A 13,439-nucleotide genomic window follows, 5' to 3' on the forward strand; every position below is an offset into this window, starting at 1 on the left:
CCAACAGTAACTCTCTCTTTCTCTCTCTCTCTCTCTCTCTCTCTCTCTCTCTCTCACTCACTCATACACACACACACAGCTTGAATTTCTTTTTTTTTCCCCAAAAAAGTAATGTACAGGTTTATTTCTTTCTTTCCTTCCTTCCTTCCTTTTTCCTTTCTCTTGCTTTCTTTCTTTCCTTCTTTCTTTCTCTCCCCTCTCTCTCCCTTTCTTTCCTTCTTTCTCTTTCCCCCCACCTCTCCCTCTCTCTCTTCCTTTCTCTCTCTCTCTCCCCCTCCCCCTCGCTCTTTCTTCTCTCCTTACAGTTTCCTTACCCACCTTCCCACCCTCCCACTCCTGCACCATTAGAGACTGAACCCCAGTTCATGGTCACAGGTACCTCCCAGGACCAAGTGTGCTCATGTTACTTCTTCATAATAGAAAATGAAGATATTCCGAGAAATCAGGGAAGCACAGCACTCTGCGTGTTGTGAGGCCTCTGCCGACATGGAAGGAAAGATGAAGCAAATCCTCAGAGAAAGGACAAAAGAACCGCCCTACGCGGAGCAGTGGCGGTCCGTGGGGGACAGAGGTGGCTGCGGAGCAGTGGCGGTCCGTGGGGGACAGAGGCGGCTGCCCATGGGGTGAGGTGGGCAGGTGGGAAGGCGCAGACCCAGGAAGCTCGGGGACACTGTGGCAGGGAGGGACGGGTCTGGCATCTGGGGAGGGAATCTGGTAGGAGCGCTGAAACACGAGATCCGGGGTCCAAGGTCGAGGTGACAGGCAGGGGAGGGTGACAGGGCCTGGACCGTCTTGTGACAAGAGAGTGGCCTGCAGTTGAGGACCACACTGAAGCCAGGCCAGAGGCCAAAGAGGACCAGGCGGGACAGAGGAGGGAGAGGAGAGGGTGCAAGAGGCGTCCGGGGCCTGGGGAGGCCGGCGGGCCACCAAGCCCTGTGAACCGGGGCCACTAGGTGTGAGCTGAACCCAGATGAGGCCGTGACTAGTGACCAGCGAGCCAGGGCCGTGCAGTGGAGGAACTCGGAGGGACACCAACACCAGATAGAGTGGTGTCCCCGCCCCGCAGCGGTGTTCATGGCGACTCTGGATGACCCCAGGGAAGGGCAGCGGCCTGAGCCCGAGCTGCGGTAACCAGGAGGAAGCTCCCTCCCAGAGGCAGGAGCCCTCTGCGCAGGACGGAAGCGGCCCAGACGGCCCCTGCCTGCCACTGCCCTCCCAGAGACCCTGCGAACGCAGCCTTCTTTCCTCTTCCTCTCTTCAACCGGGAGTGCTCTCCTGCTCTGTTCCCTGCTCTTTGGGACCATGGCGAGCATCCCTCCCAGACACACACCTCCGCCCGAGCCCCACCCAGGGCTGCGCAGCTGTGTGGCCTCCGAGTGCCCACCCTCCTGTTCTGTCTACTCTCGGGAAACTGAGTCACGTCCCGTTCTTCAATCTTATGACCAGCTCAGCTGCCACTGATTCTGTCACCAAATCTTCTAACATGTCCTTCTTTGCTAAATTCCCCCGTGTGGAAGGCCAGGGTGTGATCCCGTGCACATTTAAGACCTCTGAAGGGAACTACCAAGAAATGTTCCAAAGGAGGGCTGCTCTCTCTCTCCAACAGGCACAGTACGTTGCTGGCACTGCCTTAAAGGCCAACACGAGTCTAGATTGTTGCTTTAATCCATATTCTAATTTGTTAGACTGAACAGCTGGGGTGAGCCGTCTCACGTTCTTCACCTATTTACAACTCATTTTTCTCTAAGAACACCTTTCTCTTTTCCCCTTTCATTTGGGAGTTCGGATGCTCCAATGCTGCAATGTGTCCTTTTAACAAAAGCAAGCCTACAGCGACTTCCTCTTCAGCATTTCCTCCATTGGTCACAGACACTGTAATGGACACTCACCGCGATGGTGACCATGATGCAGATATTTTTGGTATCCTTCCAGAAAACCTTCTGAGGAGTGACTTTTGCAAAGTGGACCAGTCTCCCAAAGAAGGCAGTTAGGCAGAGCACTTCAGCTGCAGAGGTGGCCTGCAAGGAGGGGACAGTGTGAGCCCTGTCACCAGCAGGCTGGGCTGCAGTCCTCGTGTGCCCCTGACCCCGCTGCCCACCTATCTTTCCAGGCTCCCTCCAAGAACTAGCCAGGACCCTCAATTTTACTGAAAGTCATGCAAAGTTCTTTGCTGGGTGGAATGGTTCCTTCCCGTCAGAGGAAACCTGCCTCAGGGTCAGGGTTCCAGAGCCCTGAGGGGCAGAGCTTCTGGGGGCTAAGGCAGCAGCTGAAGACCAGAGCATGTCCCCCAGGAAAGACAAGGGCAGGCAGGACACAGGCGGGCATCCCCTGCCCTCACGCTGCCACATTCGCAGCCACGAGAGGCTTCTAGAAACTCCTTCACTCAATAGTAGGGCAGCTCCTGGCTGCGGTCCAGTGTGTCCCCAGGGTTCCCGTGTTGGAAACTTACTTCCCAAATGTTCATGGTATTTGGAGGTGGGCCTTTGGGAGGGTCAGGATTAGGTGAGGTCTTGAGGGGGGCCCAGGATGGCATCGGTGGCCTTACGAGCGGAGGAGAGAGTCCCAGCGCTCTCTCTGTCTCCCCAGGTGCTCCCCGTTCATGCTAGGACGCAGCACAGACCCTCACCAGATGCCTGGACTCTCTAGTCTCCAGGGTCATGGATGAAATAAACTTCTGTTCTTTATAAACTACCTGGTCTTGGGAATCTTGTTATAGGAAATGGACTAAGGCCCTCCCCAGAGATGTGTCTGGAAATGGCAGCTCATTCCTTCAACCGCACAGTCCTTCTGCCATGCTCCCTGGATTTGCCTGTTCAGCGGAGAGGTCATCAAGATGAAGTGTGAAGTCCTCACCAGTGTCCCTCCAGGGGTCATAGGGCCCCAGCTCCTACCTCGCTGCATGCAGCTAGCCTTGCAGCTGGCATCCAGGATGTGCCCCAGCTTGCTGTGACGCAGGGACACCTCCCTAGCAGGAGCTCTCCCTCCACCAACAGGAGAAGGGGGCAGCAAAGTAGGAAGAGAAGGGCAAGGGGGCAGCCTGGCGTAGACCAGGAAGAGGGCAAGGCCTGGGCAGAGGGCAGGAGGGGTGGGACTCAAAGGGACAGGAAGGAAGCGGTCAGCCCTGGGCCTGAAAGCAACCAGCCACACAGTCGTCCCCCACCCACGCCCTCCTGGGTCCTGGGCACCGACTGGGCTGGATCCTCTGGCAGAACTGTCATCCAGCCCATCCCTGAGGGCTCGAGGGTCTGGGTAAACCCAGAACGCCCCTGGAAGGGGCCGGGGTCCCACCATACAATGGCTGGAGGGACACGCTGACGCCCAGGTGGCCACCCTGGAGCTGCCCAGGACCAGTGACCCAGAGAGGGCTGAGGACTCAGGGGAGGAGGCAAGGGCCAAGGTGGGCCCTCCGTGGGATTCGCACCTGGGCCAGGCTGGGCCGGCACTGGGGGGTGGAGGGAGTCCCACCAGGCCTGGGAGTGCGCAGCTCTACTCCTGCCAACCTGTTTGCCGGCCGAAAGGCTTCCACCAGAGAGCCCGCGAGCGTAGGGTCTCCAGGACACGGGAGCGTGGGGATGCTGCTCTGGGGCCGCCCAAACTACGCTTCTGATGTCCATCCCGTGGTATCAGAAGACATGGCCCTCGGGCTGCCAGAGCCCGGCTGCCATCTGAGCAACAGGAAGGGACTCCTCTGTTCTGGAGGCTGGAAGTCCAGAATCAAGGTGTGGGCAGATCTGGGTTTGCTGAGAGCCCACTTCCTGGTTCACGGACAGCCTCCTCTTGTCTGTGTCTCCGCAGGGCAGAGGGGCAAGGCAGCTCTCCAGGACATCTTCCACCAGGGCATCAGTTGCACTCACGAGGACTTCGCCCCACGACCTAGCCATCCCCCAAACGCTCCACCCTGAATACCACCACTTGGGGGGCTGGGTTTCAGCAGATGAATTTCTTGGTAGGGGACACAAACATTCTACTTATGGCACTATTTTTGCTCACAAACTGTACATAAAGAGGCAGCCACCAAATCTGACCCATGGCCCATAGTTTCCTGACCCTGCTTTAAATGTTTGAGTTTGGGGGTAATTTGTTACACAGCAAGAACTAACTGAAGCATGGAAGAAAAAACAACCACGTCATCATTAAAAAGCAATAGCTTTGAAGTTGGTCGGACCTGACTCCATGCTTGTGACCAAAGGACCCTGGACAAGTTAGACAAGCCTCCTCAGGCTCAGCTCCGGGTTGGAAGGGGTTGGTGCCATCTACTGGGGAATAGCGGGGCTGAGGAGAACACAGAGGACAGAGTGCTCTGGGTGGACAGAGGCACCCAGCAGATGACAGCCACTGTGACAGGTGAGAGCAGGGACAAGTCAGGGACCAGCCATTCAGACCCACCTGGGGTGTGTCATTCCAAACCCCCGTGCCCAGGTACAGAGCACCAGTACACCATCCTATCACTCAGCACGAGGACAGAAGCTGGACTGGGGCGCGTGCACATGCCACGCTGCCCGCACCATGACACGTCCTCCTTGGCACTGAACAGGCGTACTCTGAAACCTTCCCACCATCTCCATCGGACTTCTTCAGTCAGCAGAAGACCGAGACCCACTGCCCTCGAAATCCCTATGGTGGACATATTAGCCCAAAATTCTTTGAAGCTCCAGCAAGAAACAAAGTCAAATTCCTATTCGTTGACATTTGAGGCAAACAAGGAAGAGGCAAGGGCCACCCGTCGGGGACCAGGCCTGGCTGACCACCTCTTTCTCTAATGCTTACCCAGAACGGTAGTGGGAAGAGCGCCGGTTCCTCAAACAGGGCAAGGGAGAGGTTGACACAGATGAAGAAGTACGTGGCCGCCTGCGTGGCCCGGTGGTTATAAAGACCATACAGTCTGGAGAGGAAGAAAGAGCAGGAGAGGGGTCAGAACCACTGAGCAGCAGCTGAGGGAGCCCTCAGACCCTCTGCGAAAGGCTGGCGGGGCTGGGTCGCTCCGCGGCAGGGCATGAGCCCAGCACGGGCCCAGGGTTCCATGCCCAGCACTGCAAATCAAATGGGCAAACAAATGAGCAAGACCAACGGCGGGCGCGGGCCCTTCAAGTTCTCGGGAGAACCTGAAGTTCTGTCCACTCTGCTCACACTGCAAAACGCTAGCAGAAAACAGCCAGACTGGGCTGGGGTTATGGCTCAGTGGTTGAGTGCTCGCCTAGCACATGTGTAGGCCCTGGGTTCGATCCTCAGCACCACATAAAAATAAATAAAATAAAGAAAACAGCCAGACGCAAACTGGGTGGGCCCTCTCGAGCCGGTTGGAGCACCCTCTTCTCAGGAATGAGGTGACAGTAATAAGAGAGCACTCCTGCCAGTGACTGACAGAGGGGACCCTCAGTTAAAGTGCCCTAACGCCACGGGGGTGTAGCCAAGCCTGATATAGAAACGTGCACCAGCCCATCTCAACGGGGTAGATGGGAACAGGCGTGGCTGCCACATGCCAGATGCCCCCAGGGTGGCAGCCTGTGGGGATGAGGGATTTGTTGCTTTTGGAGACACCGACGCTGAGCCCCAGTGGAAGAAATGGTCCTTCCTTGTTCTAGCCGAGGGCTTGGTCTTAGCTCCCCCTCCAGCTGGTCAGAGCAAAGGCTGCCGGGGAGCAGGAGAGGATGACGGAGCCCTTCAGGTGGCCCCGAGAGGACGTGGAGGGCTCGGAGGGAAGGTGGCATATGCGCTCACCGTGGACGCTCCACCTCCTGGCCCTGGTGGTGTCCGTGACTCGTTGATGTGCTCTTAACTGATTGGATCTCCCTGCTTGTGGGCACCGGGCTCAGGGCTGGGGGCTGCTCCATGCTGGAGTGCTCGCCGCATGTGCCCATCTCTGGGTCGGACCCCCAGCACCACAAAACACAAAGCTCTTGGGTTTTACCCAAATGCGTGTGCCGTACCCTAGACCCTTCTGAAAAATTTCTGCGGAAAGAATGCCTTCGCATTTGGTTCAATCTCTAGATCGTTCAGGTGGACAGGCCAGGCAGTTGGATGCTTTGATTACCTGACGGCCCGAGGGGAAGTTTGGAACGGAACGTTTCTGTTGTACTGGGCATCCGAGACATAGGCAGCCGCCAGGAGAAGGTTCTGGAAAGAGAGAAAATGTCAGCATAGGAATCGCAGGAACCAGACTGCTTTTCTTTGTGGGTATTGTCAGGTATGGAGAGAGCCCTACCCCCTGCCTCGAGCCCCTTCCCCAGGAGGTGGCCCCCATCACCACAGCCATGGTGTCCTTCCTGGTGTTTCCCTGGGAATCAAGGATCCTGCAGCTTATAATAGTTCAACTACGACCTTTTCAACTTTGATTTTTTCAACTTTGATAAGGCAATTCTACATTCGGCAGAAGCTATCTTAATATTCGAATGTGGGTCTTTTCCTGGGCAGGCCATGTTTAGCATGACATTCTCTCCCCATGCTGGGCAGAGCACTGAGCCAAGCTCCTATCAACCACACGAGGTATTTAACATCTTATTGCAACATAGGCTTCATTTTAGATTACTCTGCCTAACCATAGGCTAACACAGAGCTCTGAATACATTGAAGAGAGGCAAGGCTGAGCTGCAAGTCTGGTAGGTTAGGTATATTTAATGCATTTTTAACTTACTAACATATTCAACTTACAATAGATTTATTGGGTCATAACCCCAACATAAGACAAGGGGCATCTGTACTAGTTTTCATATCAAGCATCGATAGTAGATGTTTATAGATGCACTAGAACTGTATTTCCTAAACTTGCTGCATGCTGCAACACTTTTTAAACATGCATTATATACTACATTATAAACATAAACATTAGTTATTAAATCTTAAAACAGTTATTTCACTAAGAAGATATGTGGGTGGAAGATAAGTACATAAAAAGATGCCCAGCATCAATAGACATCAGGGAAATGCAAATCTGAACCACAATGACATATCACTACCCATTGACTAGAATGGCTAAAATTAAAGAACAATCATACTAAGTGCTGACAAGGATGTGGGGCAAGTAGAACTCTCGTTGTTGGTGGAAATGGAAAGTGGTGTATTTACTTTGGAAAACAATTTGGTATTGTCTTAAAAAGTTAAACAACATGACCCAGCCATTCAATCCATTCCTAAGTATTTACCCAAAACAAAGAAATCACATGTCCACACAAAGACTTGTACACCCAGTCCAAGAATGTGGCTTATGTCAGACACAGTTCCAGGGCTACACTTGTACATAAAGGTTCATCACTTAACCCCAAACTAGAAACCATCAAGATGTCCACAAACAGGTCAATGGATCTGCAAAGTGTGATAGATCTATACAACAGAATATTACTGAGGAATAAAAAGAAGTGAACATTGATACCAGCAATGAGATACGTGAATCTCAAAATAATCATGCTGAGTGAAAGAAGCCAACCTTCTCCCTGCAACTCAAGAAAATGCAAACTCATCCAGTTCAAAAACCAGCTCAGTGGTTGTTCAGGGACAGGGAAGGAGGGCATGAGGGATGGACAACCCATAGGTACAGGAAACTTGGAGGCAAGACAAATGAGGTCATTGTCCTTCCTGTGGTGTTAATAGCATAAGTGTCTTCACATGTCAGAACTCACCAAACAAACACAGTATGATGCATGTCAATCATAGTTGAATAAAGCTGTTAAAAATTATCCACAAAAAGAAAAATAAATGCTTGAATTAAAAGTTGATGTGGAGCAAACCTCAAAGATAAAATCATGGCTGTACAAATGGATCACTTTTTGAGTCACACACATTCCAGGGCTGGAAGGACAATTCATTAGGGCACATTACTGAAACCTAAGATGCACCATATATGTTTTTAACACATCACACATTTTTCTTTTACATATCTAATAAAATATTAATAGAAAAACTATTAATATCACTTGTGTTTCTGTTGACCATCTTTAATATTGAGGAATAAAAGAATTCCCCAGGACACTCTTAGAAATCTGCTTTAGGTAGAAAACACCTAGCATTAATAAGAGTTGGTTTGTTTCTAGCTTTTTTTAGTGCATACACATTGACTTTCTTTAAGAAAGTTCCTTTAGTTTATATAAATATGTCAAAATAATTTCTACTGTCATTTATAACTAAAAAAGAACAAATAAAAACAAAACAATAAATGGATTTAAAAAAAAAAAGTTTCTTTAAACCTCAGAAAGGTCACACACTGGGACAGCAAAGAATTCTAACATTAAGGCTTTTTACAAAAGTATTTATGGCAAAATCTTTGCAGGTCGCTGCTGTTTCTGGTTCTAAAAGACGATGCAGGGCTGTGGTGTAGAGTGTGTGCTTAGCTTGCACAAGGCCTGAGTTTCATTGATGCCCAGACGAAGAAAAGAAAAAAATGAAGCTATTAGCATCCTTATGGCTGGACCCAGAGAAGCAGTGTGTCCACGGACACGAGTCATTCAACGCTCATGAACCTGAGGTGCCAGCCCTCCAGAGGAGGATGGGAAACACTCCTCCCCATCCTCAGGAGCCAGGCTTGGGGATTATCTCCTGAGACATCACCCAGACCGCAGACCTGAATGTGACCAGCACGTTTCCTGCAGTGTCCTTGGCCACCTGGACACCCTGGGATGTTCAAATCCACTCATGCCTTGTAATGCCAAGCTTGCTCCAGGACCAGGCCACGAAGCACTCTTGAGACTCTCAACAGGAGTCACATTTCTGACATTTGTCTCCATTTAAAATCTCATCTACTCCGCCTTCTGGGCCTACTTCCCTTGTCCCATTACTGTGCAACTTCTAGCTCTCCTGCCCATTTCACTGGTGAAGCGGTGTTCTTAGCAGACATGCTGTAATAAGCATGCTTACTTGTACTCAAGTCATTTATATCTTCCCAGAAAACAAATTCTTTTCAACCAACCCAAGAATGTGGCCTCTGTTAGACACCCCATCCCAATACTGTATAATTCCAATTTACATGGTGTGTTAGTCAGCTTCCTGCAACTGTAAGAAAAGACCTGAGGTCACTCTACCTATAAAGAGAAAAAGATTTATCTTGGCTCACAGTTTCAGAGTTCTCAGTCCATGTTCAATTGGCCCTTTTGCTTTAGGCCTGTGGTGAGGTACACCAATACGGCAGGCAGTGCATGGTAGAGCTACCCAGTCACTTCATGGCAGCTGGGAAGCAGAAAGAGAAAGATAGGAAGGGACCAGGGTCCCAATACCCCCTCAAGGGCACACCCTACTATCCCCCACGGGACCCACTGCCTAAATGTTCCACCACCTCCCAAGAGTCACAGACTGAGGACAGAACCTTTAACATATGGGCCTCTAGGGAACATTCTAGATCCCATTTACAGCACACGGGAACCACTGTCCATATCTACTGTGAAAACGGCAACAACCAAGTACATATGTTCCCCCAGAGGCACCTCATATGTGGCTGCACCAGCCCACAGAGGGCCCTGGTGAACCCAGGGCTTCTCCATCCCCACAGCAGGTGACAATGGCCTTCGGAGCTCTCAGAGACCCTGCTGCCCAGGACACACCCAGACCAGCCCGGCAGAATCTCGCTCTTCAGAGTTCAAGTGATCTGAGCGTCTAGTCATGGCCCTTGCCCGACCGCTTCCTGATGCTGTCCATCCTCACGGTACTGCCACAGTGACGGACTTCCCTCGCCGTCCTTTGCCTCCTCTTCTCACCGCCCTGACCTTTCCTTTCTTCTCCTTGAGATTTAAGGATGTGTTTTAGATGGTCTTGTCTCCTCACTCCTTCCTGTCCCCAACTTTGTGAGCCTACTTGAAGGAAGGCAAGTCCCTTAGAAGGGAGGAGAGAGCGCAGAGAGGAGGGAAAGATGATAACAGAAGGTCTCAGTGGGGAGCAAGGAAGTTCCTTCCAAAGCGCCCAGTAAATAAAGACCTTCTCCAGTTTCACTGGCCGAGGGAATGGACCACGACAGGCTGGCCTGCTGTCCGCTGATAGACGTGCTTGGAAACACAGCTCGCGTGTCTTGTTGATATGGGGAAGAAACTCAGCATAACTAACCATTTCTTAAGGTCAAGAGACATTCCCACAAATTTTAATTTAAATTCTCCCTCCTCCAGTTTTTCTTTCCAGTGCCAACAGTTCGTCTGTGGCTGCGAACGTTATGGGTCCTCCCTCTTCGGTCCTCCCATAAATCCGTTCTGCACACTGATAAAATGGAGCAGGTCCTTGCTTTCCGCGTGGCACCCTGGGCAAAGGCTTCCTGAGACTTCTCTTCGCTGAGAGCCCTTCTTTCTGCCCAGATGACCGAGTGGGAAAGCCTTGGCTCAGCATGCAGGGGCCCCGCCACCCCCTCTCTCCAACTCTCTCTCCTCCACTTTCCCTCCAGGGTCGCTGTTCTCTGCACAAAACAGATGGGACTCCTTGTGCACTGCCACTGCGGGCCCACCTCCATGCCTGACCTCATGCTCACACCCAGGCTTCTCCCTCCCCCTTTCCTTCCTTGGAATCCACCTCACACCACACTTCCTCCAGGAAGACTCCCAATCCCAGGAGCTCAGATCTCCACCTGGAAAGACCCCGGAGAAGCCGGGGCCGTGCCTGTGCACGTGCCTCCCACACAGACAGCAGCCCAGGGTGAGGGGCATGGCCACCCTGGCAAGAAGGGTGGGTGAAAGGGCGCTCCCGGGAGGCATCAGGACACACCTCGTGTCCCTGGGCACAGCGAGTTGCACACCAACAACCACAGGCCAAGTGCAGCCCAGAGATTCGCTGTTCAGCCCGTAGGATGCATTTAGGATGCTGGCTACTAATTCAGATTTTTTTCAAAACTGGAGCTTACACAAAAATTTGAACTTGTGGTTCCTATTTAAAAGATCAGAACCTCTGGCAAGGTGGGGCTGCGTTACGGTTAGGGTTTGCTATCCACCCTGATACTTCGTCACCTGAACAAACACTTGTGTTTTTCCATATGGTGGGTCAGCCGGGCGGTCCTTTCTGGAGTCAACTTAGCTGATCCCGAAGGTCATGGGCACTGGGTGTTCCAGGAGGGTCTTGCTCACATCTCTTGGCCATTTGCATGCACAGCAACACCAACACTCAAGGGCTTTGCACACCTCTGCTTGTGGCACGTCTGCTAATGTCCCATTGGCCAAAGCAAGTCCCATGGCCAACTCCAGGATCAAGGGCAGGAGAAGTGGACCCTACCCTTATGGAAAGGAGCTGCAACGTCACCTTGCAAGGGGGTCTGCGTTCAGGGATGGAAAGACTCGGTGCCATTTTTACAATCAATGACTGACCACGTGACACCCAGAGCTGGAGGTGGGGGATGTGCTCTTCTTTGGGCAAGGGACATGTCCTCCAGGTCATCACAGCCCTGTCCCCCCTAGCCAGCTGGTTTTATTGCTCTGAGGGCATTCCAGAGTTAACCAGACTGCTCTCCTGATGCTGGGGAACCCGGCTCGCCCCGACGGCCTTCTGGTAATTGCCATTTTCCCTGCCAAGGACTCCTCCATGAATGGCTGTAAGGTAACACCAGGGGACCAAGAGCTGGAAGACAGTGATCAAAGACCGGCGCGAAAAGGTTGAAGAATGAGAACATTCAAACAGAAGCGCACAAAATATCAAGAGGTGACCACAGAGGACAGTTCAAAAGAAACGGCGTGGGGCGCAACTCAGCCCTGTCTGCACCTTTGAATCCCCCAGCAGCCTTAAAGTTACCGGTGGCATGAGCCACACCCTCACCAATAAAATCAGACTCTCAGGGGCAAAGCTGAACCAAGTACATTCCTAAAACTTCCAATGATTTAACTTACAGTGAGGGTTCGGAATCACCAACATTGGGTTATTTCTGTTTCGACTCTGAACATGTGGGCAAATTCCCCCCAAAAGTAGGCTGTCATCTCAGTAGCTGCCAAAAGAAACCCCTGCAGGATGAATTCTAAAAATCTCCTTGAAAGGAGGGGGTGCTGGTGCATTTTTCAGGTGACTATGCAGTTTCCTGTTATGTGACCCAAAGCTAACTTTTATAAAAGGTTAACCCAGTCAACTCGCCATGGACCTCCAGAGATCTAGATGTTCAGCCACCTCGGAAAGTATGGGCTCTGCTGAGGACTGTGTTGGTACCATGTGCCTTACCCTTTGTGCCTGCTCCCCAGATGAGGTCTTTGAAAGACCCTGAGTCACAAAATATCTGACTCCTGTAGACATGCATTAAGCAAAACTGCCCACACGTGGGTCAGTCAGGAGTCTGGACTGCTTTCTGTCCTTCTTCTATTTGCTAAGTTGCTTAAGGCCTCAATAAATTGCTGAGGCTGGCTTTGAACTTGCGATCCTCCTGCCTCACCCTCCCCAGCTGCTGGGACTCCAGGCATGTGCCACCATGCCCGGCTGTATTTCTTGACCTCTCAAATTATTAGTCATTTGCATTTGCCTCTTATTTAGACAAAGAAATATGAAGTACACAGAGGGAGGGCATCGAGTAGCTCAGGCTAAAATGATCTTCTTTCCAGGAAGACTCTAGTGGTCACAATAAAGCCTTTTCTTTTGTAGATGTTGGGATCAAGGGCAGGATTGGGAACAAAGAAACCACATCTTCCTCCTGGTCCTTTGCCTGCTCCCTTAGGGAGAGGAGACATAGTAGAATCCACCTGTTGGAAGTGGCCTAACTTCTGTGGGGGAACAGCAGGCCAGAGAGAGGAAGTCCAATGTACCACCCCACACTTAAGGGCCCTATGAACCCTCCCTCTCCAACAGGCTGCATAGCCACTGGGAAGCAAAGTGGCAGGGGATACCGTTCAGCCCAGAGCTGAATGATAGGACTAGCCCAAGAAAGATGGGAAGAGGGACTAAAACACTCTGACCTCCTACACACTTGCACAGCCTGAAGGAAATGCAGTGTCATGGTGTGCCAGGCACTAGGTTGAACCAACCAGCAAGGTCACCGGTAGTCCTGATGACTCCTCCAAGGTGATTGCGAGTTACCATCCCCACCTTACAGAGGGAGAAACCGGAGGTTCAAGGAGGTGACCAACCCGTGATCTCATAACTGCTCCATCAGAACAGGGGTTCTTGCATCTCTCCCCACCCTCTGCCTTATCCCGCCAAAGGACACAGCCCCGGAGCAGCTGCTGGGAAGTTCCAAGTCTTCCAAAGAAGTCTGTCTGTCACAGCCAAACACACAAGAGCAAACTGTGGAGCTGGGTCCCGCGGGCACGGGAAAAGCCAGGGCTGCAATCAGCACCCTGCCGCCCTAGAGCGCAGCGCGCGGCTCGCTGAGGAATCAGGTCCCACCTGCAGGAACTCAGCACAGAGCCACGGCGCCCGCCGATCCCGCTCAGTCCCCGTGGATGGGCCGCCTCTCCCGGGGCACAGGCTTGACAGCTCTGCAAGTGACCCCAAGGCGCAGGGCTGCGCTCCAGCGGCTATGCGCTTCCCCGCTGCGAAGCTCTCCAGAGCACTGGGGCTCCCCGGGCGCAGAG

The 13,439-nt window shown here is 52.1% G+C and overlaps 1 protein-coding gene across 1 annotated transcript in view; it reads right to left on the reverse strand.

Moving 5' to 3' along the window:
- The window catches only part of LOC124963437 (two pore channel protein 2-like), a 34,352-nt gene that overhangs the window by 20,648 nt on the left and 265 nt on the right, over positions 1-13,439 (reverse strand). The window contains exons 2-4 of the mRNA XM_047523178.1: positions 6,032-6,114; positions 4,768-4,882; positions 1,890-2,018 (exon numbers count right to left, since the gene is read on the reverse strand). Coding sequence (XP_047379134.1) covers positions 1,890-2,018; positions 4,768-4,882; positions 6,032-6,114 — 327 coding nt within the window. The remainder of the gene's footprint in view (positions 1-1,889; positions 2,019-4,767; positions 4,883-6,031; positions 6,115-13,439) is intronic.

The sequence above is a fragment of the Sciurus carolinensis genome, chromosome 13 (genome assembly GCF_902686445.1).
Source record: "Sciurus carolinensis chromosome 13, mSciCar1.2, whole genome shotgun sequence".
In the NCBI taxonomy this organism is placed as follows: Eukaryota; Metazoa; Chordata; class Mammalia; order Rodentia; family Sciuridae; genus Sciurus; species Sciurus carolinensis.